General features: G+C 43.1%; 1 protein-coding gene across 3 annotated transcripts in view; it reads right to left on the reverse strand.

Moving 5' to 3' along the window:
- The window catches only part of LOC121542542 (cadherin-like and PC-esterase domain-containing protein 1), a 78,838-nt gene that overhangs the window by 19,096 nt on the left and 40,097 nt on the right, over positions 1 to 19,645 (reverse strand). For all 3 annotated transcript variants that reach the window (XM_041851934.2, XM_041851935.2, XM_041851936.2), the window contains exons 11-14: positions 18,782 to 18,936; positions 17,547 to 17,617; positions 14,296 to 14,482; positions 13,507 to 13,684 (exon numbers count right to left, since the gene is read on the reverse strand). In XM_041851934.2, the coding sequence (XP_041707868.1) occupies positions 13,507 to 13,684; positions 14,296 to 14,482; positions 17,547 to 17,617; positions 18,782 to 18,936 (591 nt within the window). The remainder of the gene's footprint in view (positions 1 to 13,506; positions 13,685 to 14,295; positions 14,483 to 17,546; positions 17,618 to 18,781; positions 18,937 to 19,645) is intronic.

Genomic DNA, 19,645 nt, shown 5'->3' on the forward strand with positions numbered 1-19,645 from the left:
GAAATTTTAACCATACAGTCCTTCCTCTACATTCACAACAACAACCACCATGATGTAACCTGCCAACAGAGTGACCTCTGGAGACCGCAGGCTGAGATAACCGTTCCCTATGACTGTGTAAAGCTCATCAGAGGATGAGTAGCTAAAGCTAACATGAGCGTTTGCCACAAGCACTAGCCCGTACTAAGTGAAATGGAGTATTGGTAGAGCTATACTTCCACTGTAGTGTGGACCAAAACTGGAGAACCTGAGAAACCTATAACAAGAGTCCAGGCCAGGACTGAGTCATCCCAACCCAACCCCAGAGGTTCAACAAGGGTTTGTTTGTGTCAAGTATTAAACTGCATCTGGTATTGTAGTGATTCTTTGGGACTCAGATCTGGCCAATGGAAGGTTACGCAGTCCAGTTCTTATGGGCAGGCCATTGCAAGCTTTGTTGTTGTTAGGAGCGTGCAGAGAAAGACACAGAGAGACAAAGACAGGAACAGAGAGACAGACATCAAGATGGAGAAACAGGAACAAAGTCACAGGAACAAAGACAGAGAGAAAGAGGACTAAAGTGAGAGAGAAGTCTTGGTAAGCCCAGAGTCTTAGTGAGCCAGTCAGTCAGTAGTAGACAGCCCAAACTCAGAGAATGACATTAAAATCGGTGCGTCGCCATGGCTGGAGAGCCAAATGAACAGTGACTGGTGGAATATTCGGTGGATAATGGTACAGTTAATGCGACATGCACCCATAATTGGGCTGCCGCGACCGCAAACGAGAGACGCAGGGGCAGGAATCACTTAAATTAAACCCCTGATTGGGAGTGAGCGTAGAGCTGAATTTACTAGATCATACACCCCCTTTTCTCTTTAACAGAGCCCGTTATTCATGCCAACAGCCGGAAAAAGTCCCAACCACATCTCTAAAGGTTTAATAGCAGTAGGATTACAGTGAGGGAAAAAAGTATTTGATCCCCTGCTGATTTTGTAAGTTTGCCCACTGACAAAGAAAAGATCAGTCTATAATTTTAATGGTAGGTTTATTTGAACAGTGAGAGACAGAATAACAACAAAAAAATCCAGAAAAATGCATGTCAAAAATGTTATAAATTTATTTGCATTTTAATGAGGGAAATAAGTTTTTGACCCCCTCTCAATCAGAAAGATTTCTGGCTCCCAGGTGTCTTTTATACAAGTAACGAGCTGAGATTAGGAGCACACTCTTAGCCTGTATAAAAGACACCTGTCCACAAAAGCAATCAATCAATCAGATTCCAAACTCTCCACCATGGCCAAGACCAAAGAGCTCTCCAAGGATGTCAGGGACAAGATTGTAGACCTACACAAGGCTGGAATGGGCTACAAGACCATCACCAAGCAGCTTGGTGAGAAGGTGACAACAGTTGGTGCGATTATTCGCAAATGGAAGAAACACAAAATAACTGTCAATCTCCCTTGGTCTGGGGCTCCATGCAAGATCTCACCTCGTGGAGTTGCAATGATCATGAGAACGGTGAGGAATCAGCCCAGAACTACACGGGAGGATCTTGTCAATGATCAAGGCAGCTGGGACCATAGTCACCAAGAAAACAATTGGTAAAACACTACACCGTGAAGGACTGAAATCCTGCAGCGCCCGAAAGGTCCCCCTGCTCAAGAAAGCACATATACAGGCCTATCTGAAGTTTGCCAATGAACATCTGAATGATTCAGAGGAGAACTGGGTGAAAGTGTTGTGGTCAGATGAGACCAAAATCGAGCTCTTTGGCATCAACTCAACTCGCCGTGTTTGGAGGAGGAGGAATGCTGCCTATGACCCCAAGAACACCATCCCCACCGTCAAACATGGAGGTGGAAACATTATGCTTTGGACCGTCAAATCTTGGGTGAAAACCTCCTTCCCTCAGCCAGGGCATTGAAAATAGGTCATGGATGGGTATTCCAGCATGACAATGACCCAAAACACACGGCCAAGGCAACAAAGGAGTGGCTCAAGAAGAAGCACATTAAGGTCCTGGAGTGGCCTAGCCAGTCTCCAGACCTTAATCCCATAGAAAATCTGGGAGCTGAAGGTTCGAGTTGCCAAACGTCAGCCTCGAAACCTTAATGACTTGGAGAAGATCTGCAAAGAGGAGTGGGACAAAATCCCTCCTGAGATGTGTGCAAACCTGGTGGCCAACTACAAGAAACGTCTGACCTCTGTGATTGCCAACAAGGGTTTTGCAACCAAGTACTAAGTCATGTTTTGCAGAGGGGTCAAATACTTATTTCCCTCATTAAAATGCAAATCAATTTATAACATTTTTGACATGCGTTTTTCTGGATTTCTTTGTTGTTATTCTGTCTCTCACTGTTCAAATAAACCTACCATTAAAATTATAGACTGATCATGTCTTTGTCAGTGGGCAAATGTACAAAATCAGCAGGGGATCAAATACTTTTTTCCCCCTCACTGTATATGTATTTACCGTTCCAAATCAATGTTTCCAGATCTGCACTAAATGTATCGTAAGACTCAGAGTCGTCTACCTGAGTGTATATGGGAAATATTTCCCATAAGGTGGAGTTACTACACTGATTGAGTGATGATTATTTCCCATAAGGTTGACTTACTACACTGATTTAGTGGTGATTAAAGGTGGAAACAGAGACTTGTGGAGGATTGGAGGGATCCTCGGTGTGATTGCCAGGACCTGCTGCTGAACAGTATTCCACAGTCCACACCGCCACATTGGACATACTTGGCATTACCATAGCGACGTTTAAAAGCAAAAGAGCGACGTTTACACTTTGGTAAGAGGGAGGCCTTTCTTGGTAAGCGCTGGCCTGAACATTCCATCTCTGTCTAAGACCTCAGATATTCCATTATAACCAAAAGCTCTGAAATGTCTACTGTTATTTTTTGTGATAAAACATTTATTTTGCAATTTTTATTAATTTGTGTACATGATATAGATATTGGAGCTTGTGTATGTTCATAGTAACGAGAGCTACAGGTTTTGGCTAGTAAAAGTGAGATAATTCATACATAAGTTATTAACTGGTTAAATTAGGTTGTCATGGGCTCCATTTACATTTGGGTTGGATAGAACACACACAAACAAAACAATAACCGATTTATAACATGATTTATAGGGCCTTTGGAGGAACCGCAGAACCCCGCGCCGGCTGGACTCGGCTCCGAGGGGTGAAAAGGGGGAACGGCAGGGGAGAACAAGGAGGAGAACAGTGGGTTCTGGCAGCGGAACGCCCACACATCCGCCCTCTGATCAGAACAATTATACACAACTCATTACCAGTTTACAATACCACCCAGACACAATGCCTAATGAGGAAAAAGAGACATACAGGAACATATGCAGAGGTGTGTGTGCTCAGTGTGAATGAGAGAGAGAGGCATACAGAATCCGAGAGAAACAAGGGGGAGTCAGATGGAGAGAAAGGGGGTTAGCAGAAAGAGAGAGAGAGATGGATGCTGAACAAGAGGCTAGACGCTAAGGGAAGAGGGTATGAAGTGAAGATTGAGAGTCTGTGAGCATTATGTCAGCTAATGTGCAAGTGACCTCTAGAACTACTGTATAATCAAACATCAACAAACACATAGCACAACTGGAAAACCAATCCTGCGATAGCCTACTCTCTGTGTGTGTGTGTGTGTGTGTGTGTGTGCCCACATGCATGTGTGTTTATATGCTTGTTAATGTGCCTTAAAACTCAAGTGTGTTTTCTTATGTGATAATGTGCGTTAAACTGTACAAATCACTCTCCCTGCCAACACAATCCACACATCTTAACATTATGGTTTCCCTCCACTGTGAGCTGTCCTCGCTTCTCTTCAGACGACATTTCCATTTCCCTGAGCCAGGAACACCGCTGGGAATAACAGCGCTCCAGGAGGGACACCGTTAAGCCTAACTGCTCATTCATTACCGGAGATCTGTCATGCCCTCATGACAACCTTGACAACCATCCTCATAAAATAAAAAAACAGCATTTAACCGTGTAACAGCAAGGAAGCCCATGCATTGATCCAAAGAGGAAACAGGGGGAAGAGAAATAGTGAGAGTGATGGGGGAGAGAGAGAGAGAGAGAGAGAGAGAGAGAGAGAGAGAGAGAGAGAGAGAGAGAGAGAGAGAGAGAGAGAGAGAGAGAGACAGAGGGGTGAGAGAAGAGGGAAGACAGAGGGTTCTGTTCGTTCCTGGAGGATGACGTTAGGAAAGTTCCGGTCTCGGGAATCCTAAATCTGAGCGTCTCTGTTTTATGGTTGCCAGGTGAGCGATATTCCCTCAGACAGGTGCTGGGAGAGTTGGAGGAGCGGTTAAATTGAGTCAGGACAGTTGGAATGTGGGCGTTGCCAAGATTACATAAATCTTGCTCTTTGGACCTCCATGTGCCCCTGGTCACCACTATGGCCATTTCCACTATGATCTTCATGGACCGGACCAGACAACCTACTGCCTGCCTGGGTGTGTGTGTGTGTGTGTGTGTGTGTGTGTGTGTGTGTGTGTGTGTGTGTGTGCATATGTGAGGTAGTAGGTACCTCTAGTTGCTTCAAATCTCTCTCTGTTTCTTCTCCTCTCTGTGCAGACTGATAGATTAGAGCAGCTGTAGGGGACTATGAGGGGATGACCCTGAATCACAGACCCCTCAATCATCCCACCCAGACTGGCCCTGTCAATGGCTAGGAGACACAGCCCTGAACACACACACACACACACACACACACACACACACACACACACACACACACACAGAGAGAGAGAGAAGCTAGAAAGACAAGTGGTAGAGACCGAGCGGAGGGTTTCAACATACACAGGGCAACAGGGGGCAAGGGGGGGGAGGGGGTGTCCTCTAACCCAACAAAGTTATTTCCCCCCTAAAAGATAAAAGGATCAAATCATTTAATGAATGTTTCTTAGAATGTCTATCGCCTGTCATCCTCTCTGACTGATCAAACCAGATCAAACGCAGCAGCAGCGATTATTTTTATTGGACTGAGGGGGACCAACAGGAGTTTTAATGAGAAGACCCGTCTCCCCCTCTTCCCTCCGTCTCCTCCCTCCCTCCCTCCGCTCCCGTATGATAACACGGCGGGGCGCATGAAGTCAGCCATTGTCTGAGTGAAGTGGCACACTCCTGGGCTGAGCGAGGGAGGAGAGGGGTGGGGGGGATGGGGGGTAACAGAGCCAGCTTCTGTGGCTCAGCTCTGGGACTGGTCCTCGGTGGAATTCACAGCTGCAGTACATCAAAGAGCCAGACTCCCACCAAGCCCCCCATGACAACAACACTAGGAAATCAATGCTTAGTTTCCCTCTATGAGATGGGATACGGATAGGTGTGGGGACCAGAGTTGAGAAACTGGGACAGAGCTGCGATCTCGCCTGTGTGGATGGATGGGAAGTGGAGGAGAAGTAGGGAAGGTTGAATGAGACGGAAATTGAATAAACTGAACATGTGTCCAGCCATAACAGTGGACATATAAAGATATAAACCATGTGTGGGAGGGCAGTCCTCCTTCTATAGTAACAGCAAGTGCTCCTGGTTGGACTTTCTCACGGGTGAGTTTTTCCACATCCTCATAAGTGAGGCATGGCTGGGAATTGCACACCAGCTATGTAAAGTCAATACAGATTGAAGATAGGATACAACAAAATGAATCTACTTTAGACTATTGAGATCAACCCTCAGCGAGTTTCCCATTCCCACCTGTAGCTATCAACATAGCTAGATAACCAGGCAGCATCAGACAGACAGCCAGACAGCCTGCTGATATGAACACTGAAGCCCTGAGCCTTCACATGATAGCACTTCAAAAGCCCCACAAGCTGTATCAATGGAGGTCCTATTCTCCTGCCCCTCCACATAGGATGAGTGACACTATCTCTCTCTCTTGTTCTCGCTTTCTCTCTGACCCACGGAGGAAGAGCGTGAGCGACTATAATTTTAGCGGAAGAGGGGAGCAGATGAGATAGTAATTGTTAGCGTGGTTGTCAGTGACATGCATGGCTGACAGATGTTCAGGGCAGGTTGCAGAGCAGAGAGACCTGTGTCGGAGGTCAACGAAAACACCATCACCTCAGATAAAATGTCAAATACAAAGGCACATCAGAACAGCACACAACAGGAGAAGACAAAATACAACACTGCACAAAGCAGAGAACCACATATTGGACTTTCAGAGCTCTACACACGTCGACAAATCCTCAGTTGAAACACTGTTTTGCACAGCGCATGTGTTGTGCAACTCTGAGCAACCACATCTGAAATATCCCTCAGTAAGAACATAATACTATGGATTTCCTTTCCTATGGATGGAACACATAAATGTGGGGACTTGTGGTATGGAGAGGGAGTTTATACTGGGTTTGCCCTGGGGTCACACTGCTAACGACTACACCAGACGCTCTCACCAATTAGCCCTCGTTAGCACTCGTTATTCCCAAAACACGACATAAGGCTTTGTCCAATGCAATTTAAATCAAGGTTTTGTATGTTTGACACTAAATACATTCCGTCACCGTCCGCATGACATCCCCTCTTTAAATCATCCATTTTATAAGAGCAACATCAAGCAAGAGCCAAAAACCTCCTCAATATGGCGGACATATTGCAGAACCTTGAAAGCCCTTTTCTCACTGCTGTGCCTCAGTTGGTGTAGTTGACAGGTTGATGCATTCAGGTCACATTGATATGGAAAGTCCCTAACCTGTGTTTAAAAAGAAATGAAGAGAGGGGCTGGATGGTGATGTTAGAGAGAGTGGGGACAGGGAGAGAATGGAGGAAATGGGAATGAGCTCTGGCATCAAAATAATTCCTCTCCTCTGCCACCTTGCCACTCTCTCCTCTGATCCCTTAATGGTTTCCACAGTATGGCTCACAGGAGGGGGTGGTGGTGGCGTGAAACTGTTTGCCTGATTTGTAAATGTATGTCTGAGCATGAATGTGTGTGTGTCAGTGTGTGTGTGCACATCTGAGTATGTGTGTGTGGTGAAGCACAGAGTTGTGAGAGCACACTTGTGGTTTGTAGAGACTCCAGTCTCTGGGTGTTTCTCACACTGACTTCAGAACAGAAGGAAAGCATTAAGCCTCTAACGTTGTTATCCCCCAGACCACCCGGACTGGCTCAAGTCTTCCTTATATACTCTGCCACAATCGCTCAGAGCGTGTGTGTGTGTGTGTGTGTGTGTGTGTGTGTGTGTGTGTGTGTGTGTGTGTGTGTGTGTGTGTGTGTGTGTGTGTGTGCGCGCATGTGACAATTAGATTATTTCACTTCTAAACGGCAAATTAATTAATTCTCGCTAAGCCAAGCGGATCAGGAGGAACAAAGAAAAGTTGTGTTTCAGATCAAACTTTAAAAAACAATTTGCTGTGCTAGACAGGCACTGCAATTTGGTTATGTCTGCATGTCACATTCATGCACAAAAATGCCAATCAAATGCTGTGGAAATATAATCATTTCAAACTGTACATCAAGGGAGAGATGCTATCACTTGCCAAAGTCCCTCTGGCATAGCATGAGCTTGTAGCAGCCTTATAGTACAGGGAGCCAAGAGCAGGAGTAAGTTGAGTTGTGTGAGTGTGAGTGTGAGTGTGAGAGTGAGAGAGAGAGTGAGAGAGAGAGTGAGAGAGAGAGCGAGAGAGAGCGCTGAGGTACTAGCCCTGTCTTTGTTGATATAGTGAGACATGTATTAATCCAATCAAATCATCATAACACAGATAGACAGAGGTCTTAAGTCACACAGACAGATCAAATGGTCTATCTGCACAGGCAGGATGCTGAGAAGACTCCATCACATGAAGGATGAGAGGAATGGAGGGATGAAAGAGGAAGAGAGGGGATACAGGGAGGAAGGGGTTCTAAGAGCCTCTGAAACTCCATCCAAATGGGATGTCCTATAGGACAGAGAGCGGGAGCTTACTGTAGTTCACCTTCCACTCATATACAGTCACCTCCTAAATTATTGGCACCCTTGATAAAGATTAGTAAAAAAGACTGTATAAAATAAGTCATACAAATACTGAGCTATATTGTATGCTTGAAAAAAAAATGGCACACACGTACACCCTTCGTCCTCCTTTCATCCCAGTGCAAGGTGATACTGCTGTGTGTAGGAGTATGATGGGTTGGGGTCACAGGGTTGGATGTGTGATGTGTGTCAGCAGCATTCCAATCGTCCATACACCCTGTCCCAACTCAGCCTCTAGCACGTCTGAGAGTAACCACTCCTGACTGGTGGCTGGTGGATGAAATGGACTAATAGGATGGGGTTTGTGAATCCCTTTAGGCTCTGAGTCAAAACAGACTACATTAATTACAATGATGATGATTTATATATCTAATGTGCATTACAGTCACCTCCAAAATTATTGGCACTCTTGATATAGATTAGCAAAAAAAGACTGTAAAATAAATAATACAGGCCTCCCAAGTGGCGCAGCGGTCTAAGGCACTACATCGCAGTGCTAGAGGCGTCACTACAGACCCGGGTTCGATCCCGGGCTGTATCACAACCGGCCGTGATCGGGAGTCCCATAGGGTGGCGCACAATTGGCCCAGCGTTGTCCGGGTTAGGGGAGGGTTTGGACGGGGGGGGCTTTACTTGGCTCATCACGCTGTAGCAACTCCTTGTGCTGGCATCAAAAGTAAAACATTTAAATAATAGGAGACCGAATGCGATCGGCCCACCATCTAATTGGCCTCCATATAATTCTTACAGAATTTCCACGTGGACGGCAATTTTGGATGACAATTTGTTCTTAACTAAGACAAAATAATTCATAATTGACTTTTTTCTGCACAACATAGGTACAGCAGATCCCCTTATTGTATGGGACACTTTTACATGTACTTTTAGAAGCCATTCAATACAATACTCATCATTAAAACAAAAGCAGTTTAGGTCAAAAGAGATTAGACTAATAAAGGAAATAGAGGAAATAACAGTGCAGGTAGATGGTAATGGAAACTGTACTATAGAAGCACAAAATAGGTTAGAGGAAAAACAAAAAGAATTGGAGGTACTTATTCAAGAACGATCAAACAAAAATAAAGCGAATTGGATGGAAAATTGTGAAAAATGCAAATTTTCTTGAATCTTCAACATAGAAATGCTACCAAAAATAATTTACAGAAACTCGTTACAAATGATGGAGTCATGCATGATTTACCAAATTATATTTTGAAAGAGGAAGCAAAATATTTTAAGCATATCTTTTCTTTTCAGTCTCTTCCATTTCCACTGAATGATGTTAACTGTAAGGATGTATTTCCTAATAATAATAATAATTATTATTATAATAATAATTATAATGTAAAATTAACACATTTACAGAAAGACCTGTGTGAAGGCCAACTTATAGAAGAGGAACTTTTTGAGGCAATTAAATCTTTTCAGTCTGGAAAAACACCAGGGCTTGATGGTATACCAGTAGAGGTATATATTGATGTACTCAAAGATCCATTATTAGCATGTTTGAATTACTCCTATAAAAATGTTAGACTTTCAGGTACTCTACAAGAAGGTCTGATTTCATTACTACTAAAACAGGACCCATGTGGTAAGTATAAAGATCCAGTCCATTTAAAAAAAAAACTGGACGCCTCTTACACTTCAATGTTGTGATGCAAAAATCCTGGCGAAATGCATAGCACATAGAATTAAAAAAGGTTTTACCAAATATTGTTCATCCTGATCAGACAGGTTTTTTACATGGACGATATATTGGAGATAATATACGACAATTACTTGAAACAATTTAACATTATGAAACCGCAAAGATACCAGGCCTGGTCTTCATAGCAGATTTTGAAAAGGCGTTTGATAAAGTACGAATAGAATTTATATATAAATGCCTGGATTACTTTAATTTTGGTAAATCTCTTATACAATGGGTTAAAGTTATGTACAGCAACCTCAGATGTAAAATAGTAAATAATGGTTACTTCTCAGAAAGTATTGAGCTTTTAAGAGGAGTAAAACAAGGCTGTCCGTTGTCTCCATATCTATTTATTATGGCCATTGAAATGCTAGCTATTAAAATTAGATTCAACAAGAACATCAAGGGTTTAGAAATCCAGGGGATAAAAACAAAAGTGTCAATGTATGCCGATGACTCAAGTTTATTCTTAAGTCCGCAATCTGGATCCCTGCACAGTCTCATTGAAGATCTTGATCACTTTTCTAGCCTCTCTGGACTAAAACCTAATTATGACAAGTGTACCATATTACGTATTGGATCGTTAAAAGACAGTGTTTACACTACCTTGTAGTTTACCCATAAAATGGGCGGATGGTGAAGTAGACATACTTGGTCTTCATATCTAAAAAAATATAAATGAATTTACCACAATCAATTTCAATTGGAAAGTTTGCAAAAATAGATACAATTCTGCAACCATGGAGAGGTAAATACTTGTCTATTTCTGGAAAAATCACATTGATTAACTCTTTGGTCTTATCACAGTTTACTTACTTACTAATGGCGCTGCCTACTCCAGACAACTCGTTTTTTAAATCATATGAGCAAAAAATATTTCATTTTATTTGGAATGCTAAGCCAGACAAAATTAAATGTCCCTATTTATATAATGAATATGAGTTTGGGGGGCTAAAATTGTTAAATATTAAAGCTTTAAACCTCTCACTAAAAGCTTCACTCATACATAAATTATACTTAAACCCAAAATGGTTCTCCAGTAGATTATTAAGAAAAGCTCATCCTTTGTCCAGAAATTGACTTTTTGCCTTCATACAGATTACAACTTCTAATTTCCAACTAATTGAAAATGAAATTTTGTTTCAAGTATCGCCCTTTCTTAAACAAGCCATACAAAGCTGGTTACAATTTAAGTTTTATCCTCCAGAAAAGCTAGAACAAATTATATGGTTAAACTCAAATATACGAGAAAGAAAGAAAGAAAGAAAGAAAGAAAGAAAGAAAGAAAGAAAGAAAGAAAGAAAGAAAGAAAGAAAGAAAGAAAGAAAGAAAGAAAGAAAGAAAGAAAGAAAGAAAGAAAGAAAGAAAGAAAGAAAGAAAGAAAGAAAGAAAGAAAGAAAGAAAGAAAGAAAGAAAGAAAGAAAGAAAGAAAGAAAGAAAGAAAGAAAGAAAGAAAGAAAGAAAGAAAGAAAGAAAGAGATAAACTAGGAAACAGAGAGGGTGTCAGATGTTTACCAACACTCATGAGGAATTAGTGACTGTTTGACATATAATTATCATTAATCTCACAGGCCTACAGCAAATAGAACCAGGAAATCATTGGTGGCTGTGCTGTGTGAACAATTTGTCAAGGATTTAGTCTGTTTTTCCTCTTTTCTCTCCTTCATTTCTGACCAAAAACAGGACCACATGTTCTTTGGGAGAGAATAGTTTATGCCTGCTGGGATGTGAGGACCACTCGGTGACCACAATAACCATTTGGGAGACAGTCAGCTCTTCCCAATGGACCATAATAACCACAGCCCTCACACTACCAGCAGGGGAAAACTGAGTATGTGTATGAGCTGTGTGTGTGTATTTATATAGTATGTGTGTGTCCATATGTGGCTCAAAAGTGTTTGCCCGTGTGTATAAGTATGTATGCATGTTTGACGCATCATAGGCAAGAGTGGGGTAAGTTGAGCCACCCTTGTTTCTAGGAAAACATACACAAAATTAATAATTTGACCAAATATTTAGTCTGAAGGAAAAAAAACACATGGAAAAAGAGGTAAGCAAGTTAGGTACAAAAAACAGATTTTCACCAAGTCAAATGGATTTATTGTGTTAGAAGTTCCATGACGCTTGTATTTAAACCAAAGTAGATCATTTAATGATTGCTCTATACATCCGTTGGGGTCTCTATATGCTTCAATATGAAGTCCTAAACATAGCATGAAAGTGCATCCTTGTAGCAGTGTGGGCTAATATAGTCAAAATGTTTGCCTTTGGGTAAGTTGAGCCAATGGTTGAGCCAATGGCAAGCTGAGCAAATTGAATAATTTTCTTCCCAGGCGTAATGGAAGGCATTATCACTGGGATATGAGGTAACACCAGGGCCTGGCCTATGTCAAAGGTGTAAGTACAAAGTGTTTGTTAGGTGTGTTAAAAGATGATTCAAATGATTAAAAGACAAAGCGGTTGTGATTGTGTTGAATTGAATTGCGTTTGGGAAATAAAGATAGACATGTTTTTAAAAAGGTAGTGGTAATATTTGATTCAGTACAGACATTTGCAGGCGGCTTAATTTACCATTTCCCGCAGCTTAATTTACCCGATAAGTTGTGCCAAGAGACCACTTTTTGGGGACAAACTGTTTTCAAAACTGTAATGTTTACATAAATTCTGATTATTTCCAGGGATACACAACATCCTGAAATCTATGTAAATACCTTTGTTAGAAAGAATACTATATTTCCCTTGATGGAGTGATCCTGAATGTAAAAAATGACCTCAATTTACCCCACTGTCCCTATCCCTGTAATGTACTAAAATCTGAAATCTCCAGAAATGCTCCTCCTCTTAATGGCTCATATCCCTGCACTGATTGGTCAGCTAAGGGTCCGCTCCATCAACCCTGCCCCACCCCAGGACACCGCCCCATCGCCACCCTCATACCCAAGATGCATCAGGAGATAGGGAGGGAGGTTTGGAGAGGAGTGAGGGGGGTCAGGTGAGGGGGAGACAGAGCGTCCCGGACCACGTCCCAAACCAAACTCTTACTAGGGTGTGAAAGCTCAAATATAGCCCTTGACACAGGATCTCATGGGAACATCAGACCCTCTCAATCCCTTTACCACCCCCGCCCCTCCACATTCCAACTGTAATCTGGAAAATCCTGGCTCCGAAATATTAACCAACCGTATCTCGAAACGGCTGCTGCTCCACCGCCTCTCGACACCATTCGCGGCCGTAACCGACACTAAACTTTACAGGAACCAGCCGCGAAGGCTCCCTCTGCGAAACCCAACCACCGACATGATAAACGCTGTAAAAACGAAGGAACCGCACCGTTCCTTCTCAACCGAATGAATTGATTTTCCTTTGTTTACATGCTATGAAACTTGTGTTGGGTGCCAGACCAACATTGCTCATAAAAGGAAACACTTCCCATGCTCTGGGAATTGAAACCATGGCTCTGTAAAAGTAAATAGTGCGTGTCATTTGAATATGGTAAGGGGAATAGGGAAATAGTATTTTGTGTTCCTCTGATGTGGTCCTCCAGGTAAAGTCAGTGAACCCCAGACAGGAAGTCACTCTTGGTTAACTTGATGGGGAACATGAACTCCCACTAACCTTACATATTTACCTTGTTTTACTCATAATGGAGAAAACAACACATTTTAGAATGCTAATCTAGGATCAGGTCCCCCCTATCCATATACAGTTATTCATTATAATCTAAAACTAAACACTGATCCTCTATCAGCACTCCTACTCTGAGACTTTGTGAATACAGGCCCAGGTCTCTGACAGTGCTTGTCCATCTGTGAGTGTTTGGTAGTGAGTTACAAGCGTGTAGAAATGCCCTGCCCACACCACGTACCTGCATGAAGCCACACATCACATGCTCTCCAAACATGGGCAGGCTGGGCCGGCTCTCGCGGTACATGTGCAGAGTGTATATTGTCATGACGACAGGCTCGGGCTCTGTGGCGGCCGACTCGTCCGTCACTAGAATGTTGATTATGCTGTTGCCCAGGCCGACCGGGTAGTTTGCCGTTCTGTGGAAAAACAGAAGCAGAGCATCTCAGAAACAAGGTCCAGGGAGATGAAACACACATAAGCACAAGCACACACACACACACACACACACACACACACACACACACACACACACACACACACACACACAGAACAGAGAGATGAAAACACACACACACAGGATGGTGAGAGATAGGGTAGGGGGCTGAGGGAGAGTTTAGAATAATTCCTAAATGTCACATTTAGCGCTATATGTGTGTGTCTGTGTCTGTCAGAGGTCAATCCTCTGACCCCAGTGCTACTGAGTCTAATGGATGCTAATCAGGGATTGGCTGCTGAAATCAAAGCTGCGGACATAAGAAACAGAGTTCGACAATCACACAGAGTGATCAAAACACTGGACTGAAAACACACATTTCCAGAATTCAGATGCCATAACTAACTTACGTCTATATTTTAGACCTGAAGACTGGGCAGGTGTAAGCAATATGGGACAAGATCAAAAGGGCTAGTTGGAGATCTAACTATATTACTGCTAACACCTACCATCTCACTGAACGTGACCCAGGATACATTTGAAAGCCCAGCTTGTGACTCACAGGGTGAAAGGTCATGGCTGGGAGGGTCTCACCTAGGTCCTCTGTGCTCGTCCAGGTGTATATGACAGACTGGGCTGATGGGCTCGGGGCGGAGGCGTAGGGTCACCACATCAAAGGGGACCTCAGCACGGTAGTCCTTCACCCAGGGACTGAAGGGGGGGCTAAGAGTCAGAGGGGGGTCTGTGTACAGCTGTCTGAGGTGGGGGTCCACACAACGCTCTGATACACACCACAGGGAGAAAGAGAGAGAGAGAGAGAGAGAATGGATTATATACAGATAAAAAGGCTTGCACACGTCACACCGTATGTGGATCTATCGTTCATCTGCCGATCGCTCAGCACACTGTGTTTTAACGACAACCCGCTGTATTTTTCATGCGATTGTACACGTAAAATCAGTGCGCACTCCCTTCACAAATTACATTCAGAGGTGTTAAATACTCTCAGCCAGCAAAAGTTATTGGTGTGTCTGAGCCCAAAGATATTCAGAATGCTGTTACACATTTATCCATCAGACAGAGCATCAAAGAACAAATATAGTTATCTAAAGCATGCCTGCTTGGTGTATGTGTGTGTGTGTGTGTACGCGCTTATTTTCCCCATTCAAATGGATTAAAGTTAAAGACATTCACATCAACACACACACACACTTATGTAATGGGAGGAAAAATGTTAACACACACATAGAGCAATGTTAATAATGATACCCTGAGGTCCACAAGTGTTGAGCACAAGCCCAGAGAATGCTCTCTTTCTGTGGAGGCAATTTACTCTGGTGTGTGCCAACCTCAAGCAGTCTGCAGATGCAGGGGGCACAGCAGGTCCACCTACCAAACCTCCCAGCCTGAAGCACCGCCACAAGGCGACATATTTTACCGTGAACACTGCAGCAGAAGGGAACTCCTTCTCTGCTCTTTCGTCCTTGTGAGGCTACAATACATCGAGTTTCCCAGGGAAGCTGTGAAGCGCGGGTGAAGCTGTGAAGTCAGCTGTAGCCTATTGCATGATTGTGTTTATGAGTCTGTTATTAAAGAAAGTGAAACAATGTTGTGTATGTTAACTATTGCATGATTGTGTTCATGAATCTTATTAAAGGTGTATGTTTACTGCTTTTCATTAAATCGTGTATGGCTACAAATTTTGTTATGGCCTAAAATAAATGTTGTTCATATGGGCTGAATATTGTAGCCTAGGCCTATATAAATTCGTTAATATGGGTATATAAAGTGTGGCGCCTTGAAAGCGCCTCAGCTCCAGCCAGCATTTGTTTGTCTGAAAGGGTACACTATGGCTTTTTAAATGCCGCCACGAAACCTTCTCTGGAGATAGTTTCGAAGCGCCACTGAATGGGCATTTAACTTGCCGGTAACGAAATGCCGCTTCTGAAGCATGGCTAAAGTCCATCACTAGGCAACCAAAACGGTCAATGAAATGATCTCGAGCTGTCTGCAAGCAGCCTGCCTGTCTGCTGCCTGCGCGCAGACAACTCACTCCTAAAAAGTACTTCGAAGTTCGGTAAATTCAATGACTTTTAGTAGAAAGAAAACACATCTACCCTACCATAAAAAAAAACAGCAGAAAAACAACAAAACAGCACATTAATCAGCATTGTTTATTGTTGTCAGGGAAACAATACCGAACATTCTATGCCGGAGCAGAATTCTACTGCCTGAAAAGGTACAGATGCTTCTGATGCTGCACAACAAAATTGTCTGAAAGGTTATCAATTGTCGCGTCCTATATATGAAAATTGGTTGGTTAACTCGGAGATAACCCCGTCAGTGAGGGTTATGCAACCTCGGCATTCGAAAACATCATATTCGGTGCACTCCCAGAAGGACTTATTGGCGGTCTGTCGTTACAGTCTGTAGGTGTAGCCTTCATGCGCCAGGAAATTTTCTCCACACACAGAGGATAAATTCGGGTTCCATTGCTTGTTCTACTCCTCTGAGAATAATGAATCCTGAGGATAGCAGTGCAAGATCCTTTTATGCAGAATAATTTGATTTTAGCATATGAACGACTTGCAATTCGACTGCTGGACTATCAAAGCCATCCATCCAGTCTTTTTTAATTGAAATGTCTGCCTTTTATCAGATACATTTTTTCTGCATTCAATGTTTTATTTTCATAACTGATCAAAATTCGGTATGCTATACCCTATAAATAATATTCTGCCCATATGAACACATTTATTTTAGGCCATATAAAGAAAAGCTATGCATGATGTACTGACAAGGATCAAACAGAAACAACATTGTTTCACATTCTTTAATAAAAGACTCAAACAGACATAGGCTATAATGCTGGCTTCACAGTTTCCCTGCCAAATAGGCCTACAAGGAAACTCGACATACACTACCAGTCAAAAGTTTGGACACACCTATCAATCAATCAATCAATTTTATTTTATATAGCCCTTCTTACATCAGATAATATCTCGAAGTGCTGTACAGAAACCCAGCCTAAAACCCCAAACAGCTAGTAATGCAGGTGTAGAAGCACAGTGGCTAGGAAAAACTCCCTAGAAAGGCGAAAGCCTAGGAAGAAACCTAGAGAGGAACCAGGCTATGAGGGGTGGCCAGTCCTCTTCAAGGGTTTCTCTTTATTTTTACTATTTTCTCAGCTAATTGGCTGGCTCGGGAGCGCCTCACCAACAGGATGTTTAGGAATGGATTGGAATTAGAATGCTGTATATCTTAATGGTTTGAAGTGTGGCGCTCTGAGTTCACCAGAACTCCACACAGGGAGGTTTACGTGTCTTTTTGTAGAGCAAAACTACACCGTGCACAGACCCTCTCGCGCACCCAATGTCTTCGATATACAGTACCAGTCAAAAGTTTGGAAACACCTACTCATTCAAGGGTTTTTCTTTATTTTTACTATTTTTTACATTGTAGAATAATAGTGAAGACATCAAAACTATGAAATAACACATATGGAATCATGTAGTAACCAAAAAAGTGTTAAACAAATCAAAATATATTTTATATTTGAGATTCTTCAAACAGCCACCCTTTGCCTTGATGACAGCTTTGCACACTCTTTTCATTAAACTTTTGACTGGTACTGTATATCGAAGACATTGGGTGCGCGAGAGGGTCTGTGCACGGTGTAGTTTTGCTCTACAAAAATACATGTAAACCTCCCCGTGTGGAGCTCTGGTGCGCCACACTTCAAACCATTGAGATATACAGCATTCTAATTCCAATCCATTTCTAAACATCCTGTTGGGAGGTGCTCCAGAGCCAGCCAATTAGCAGACACCTGAGCAGCGCCTCACCTCTGTCTCCAGGGATGTCCTGGGAGCTTGAGTGTTGGTCCCACCCAGTCTGTGTCTCTGCCTCATCGGTCCTATGGGAAACATGGAAGACTGTCATTATTTAGAAAATAAATGTCCCATTGGAACAGGGAATAATGGGAACACCCCCTCAATCATTCTGAGGACTTTCCCTGCAATAAAAACAACAAAAGAGCGATGACAAACTTTATCCCTCTAATAAAATGACATTTTTATAAGTCTATCAAGCACATTCTTGATAGACTTATAAGTCTCACACAAACCAACTGCACAAATTCAGAAATATGGATAGGAAAATTGCACATATGGTGATCAAAGACACACACACACACACAAACACACACACACACACACACACACACACACACTTTCCTGGCCAGCGTCAACATTCCAATTGGTTCCCTTCTGGCCTATATGAGGTCCAGAGGAGATTATCAACACTTGTTATAACCGTCATCCAATCACAGTAAACTATACTGGCTGTTCTCCAGACACGTATCCTCCCTCCTTCTTTCTCTAGCCTGATACCCTCTCCCTTTTCTTCTCTTCCACCCCCGTTTCCTCCACTTCCCACATCCAGCACCCTGTTCCCCTTCCATTCCTCTTCCAAACCCTTCCATCACCAACCCCTCTACCCCTTACCATACCCATTCCTCCACTACCTCCCTCTCTTTCCTCCCATCATCCTCATCATTCCGCCTGGTTCCCTGCCTGTGAGCGTGCTACATGCTCCTAGCTCCTAGCTCCGTGCTCAGCCCCAGAAGTCCACCCAGCTCAAAGGCAGAGGGAGGCTGTGTTCTGAGTGGCAGCAGCCCAGCTCCGTGCCACAGGCCTGAGAAGGATGGGAAGCCAGATGGGGTCCGCCAGTGGAGCCAGCACCCAGCCAAGCAGGGATTTAACCTAGTTCTGTTCCAGTCTGAGTGGATTGGGCCTGAAGCTCCTCTCTCCTGCTACAGCCAGACTAACGTACATGTGCCTGGGGCTTAATGAAGGGATGCTTAGGGGAGGTTGGGGAACGAAAACCATCCTTAATTCAGCCAAGCTTTATGACCCCCAGCCCAGTCATTTTTCTGTTAAATTGTTTGGTCGATCCTTTCCAAATATATGGAGAGTAAGACAACACCAAGGGGATAGAGCAAGGTAACAGAACCTCATGTGAACTGATTGACGTGTGTGTGTGTGTGTGTGTGTGTGTGTGTGTGCACACTTGTGCTCACCTGTAAGTCTGGTTCCTCTGCTCTGTATAATGAGAACAGACTCTGTCCAACAATGCTGAGAAATGCAGCCCACTCCCAGACTCCTCTGCTCTAGGGAACGATCGAAACAGAAAGCCTTGGATAGGAGAACGCTCCGGAGAAGCTGCGGGATAAAGCTGGATATAGACAGGTTTTCAGTTACTGGGAATACATACACTCTAAATAACATGATTACAATCTGGAATCACTGCAAGTGTTCTGTATCAATGACTACATTATGCTTCAGAATGAATCTGGTTATACTCTATACAGTGCATTCGTTAAGTATTCAGACCCCTTCCCCTTTTCCACATTTTGTTACGTTACAGCCTTATTCCAAAATGGATTAAATAATTGTTTTCCCTCATCAATCTACACACAATACCTCATAATGACAAAGCGAAAACAAGTTTTTAGAAATGTTTGCAAATGTATTACAAATAAAAAACAGAAATACCTTATTTACATAAGTAATCAGACCCTTTGCTATGAGACTCGAAATTGAGCTCAGGTGCATCCTGTTTCCATTGATCATCCTTGAGATGTTTCTACAACTTGATTGGAGTCCACCTGTGGTAAATTCAATTGATTGGACATGATTTGGAAAGGCACACACCTGTCTATATTAGGTCCCACAGTTGACAGTGCATGTCAGAGTAAAAACCAAGCCACGAGGTCGAAGGAATTGTCCGTAGAGCTCCGAGACAGGATTGTGTCGAGGCACAGCTCTGGGGAAGGGTACCAAAAAATGTATGCAGCATTGAAGGTCCCCAAGAACACAGTGGCCCCCATCATTCTTAAATGGAAGAAGTTTGGAACCACCAAGACTCTTCCTAGAGCTTGCCA

This window comes from Coregonus clupeaformis, chromosome 28, assembly GCF_020615455.1.
Source record: "Coregonus clupeaformis isolate EN_2021a chromosome 28, ASM2061545v1, whole genome shotgun sequence".
Lineage (NCBI taxonomy): Eukaryota > Metazoa > Chordata > Actinopteri > Salmoniformes > Salmonidae > Coregonus > Coregonus clupeaformis.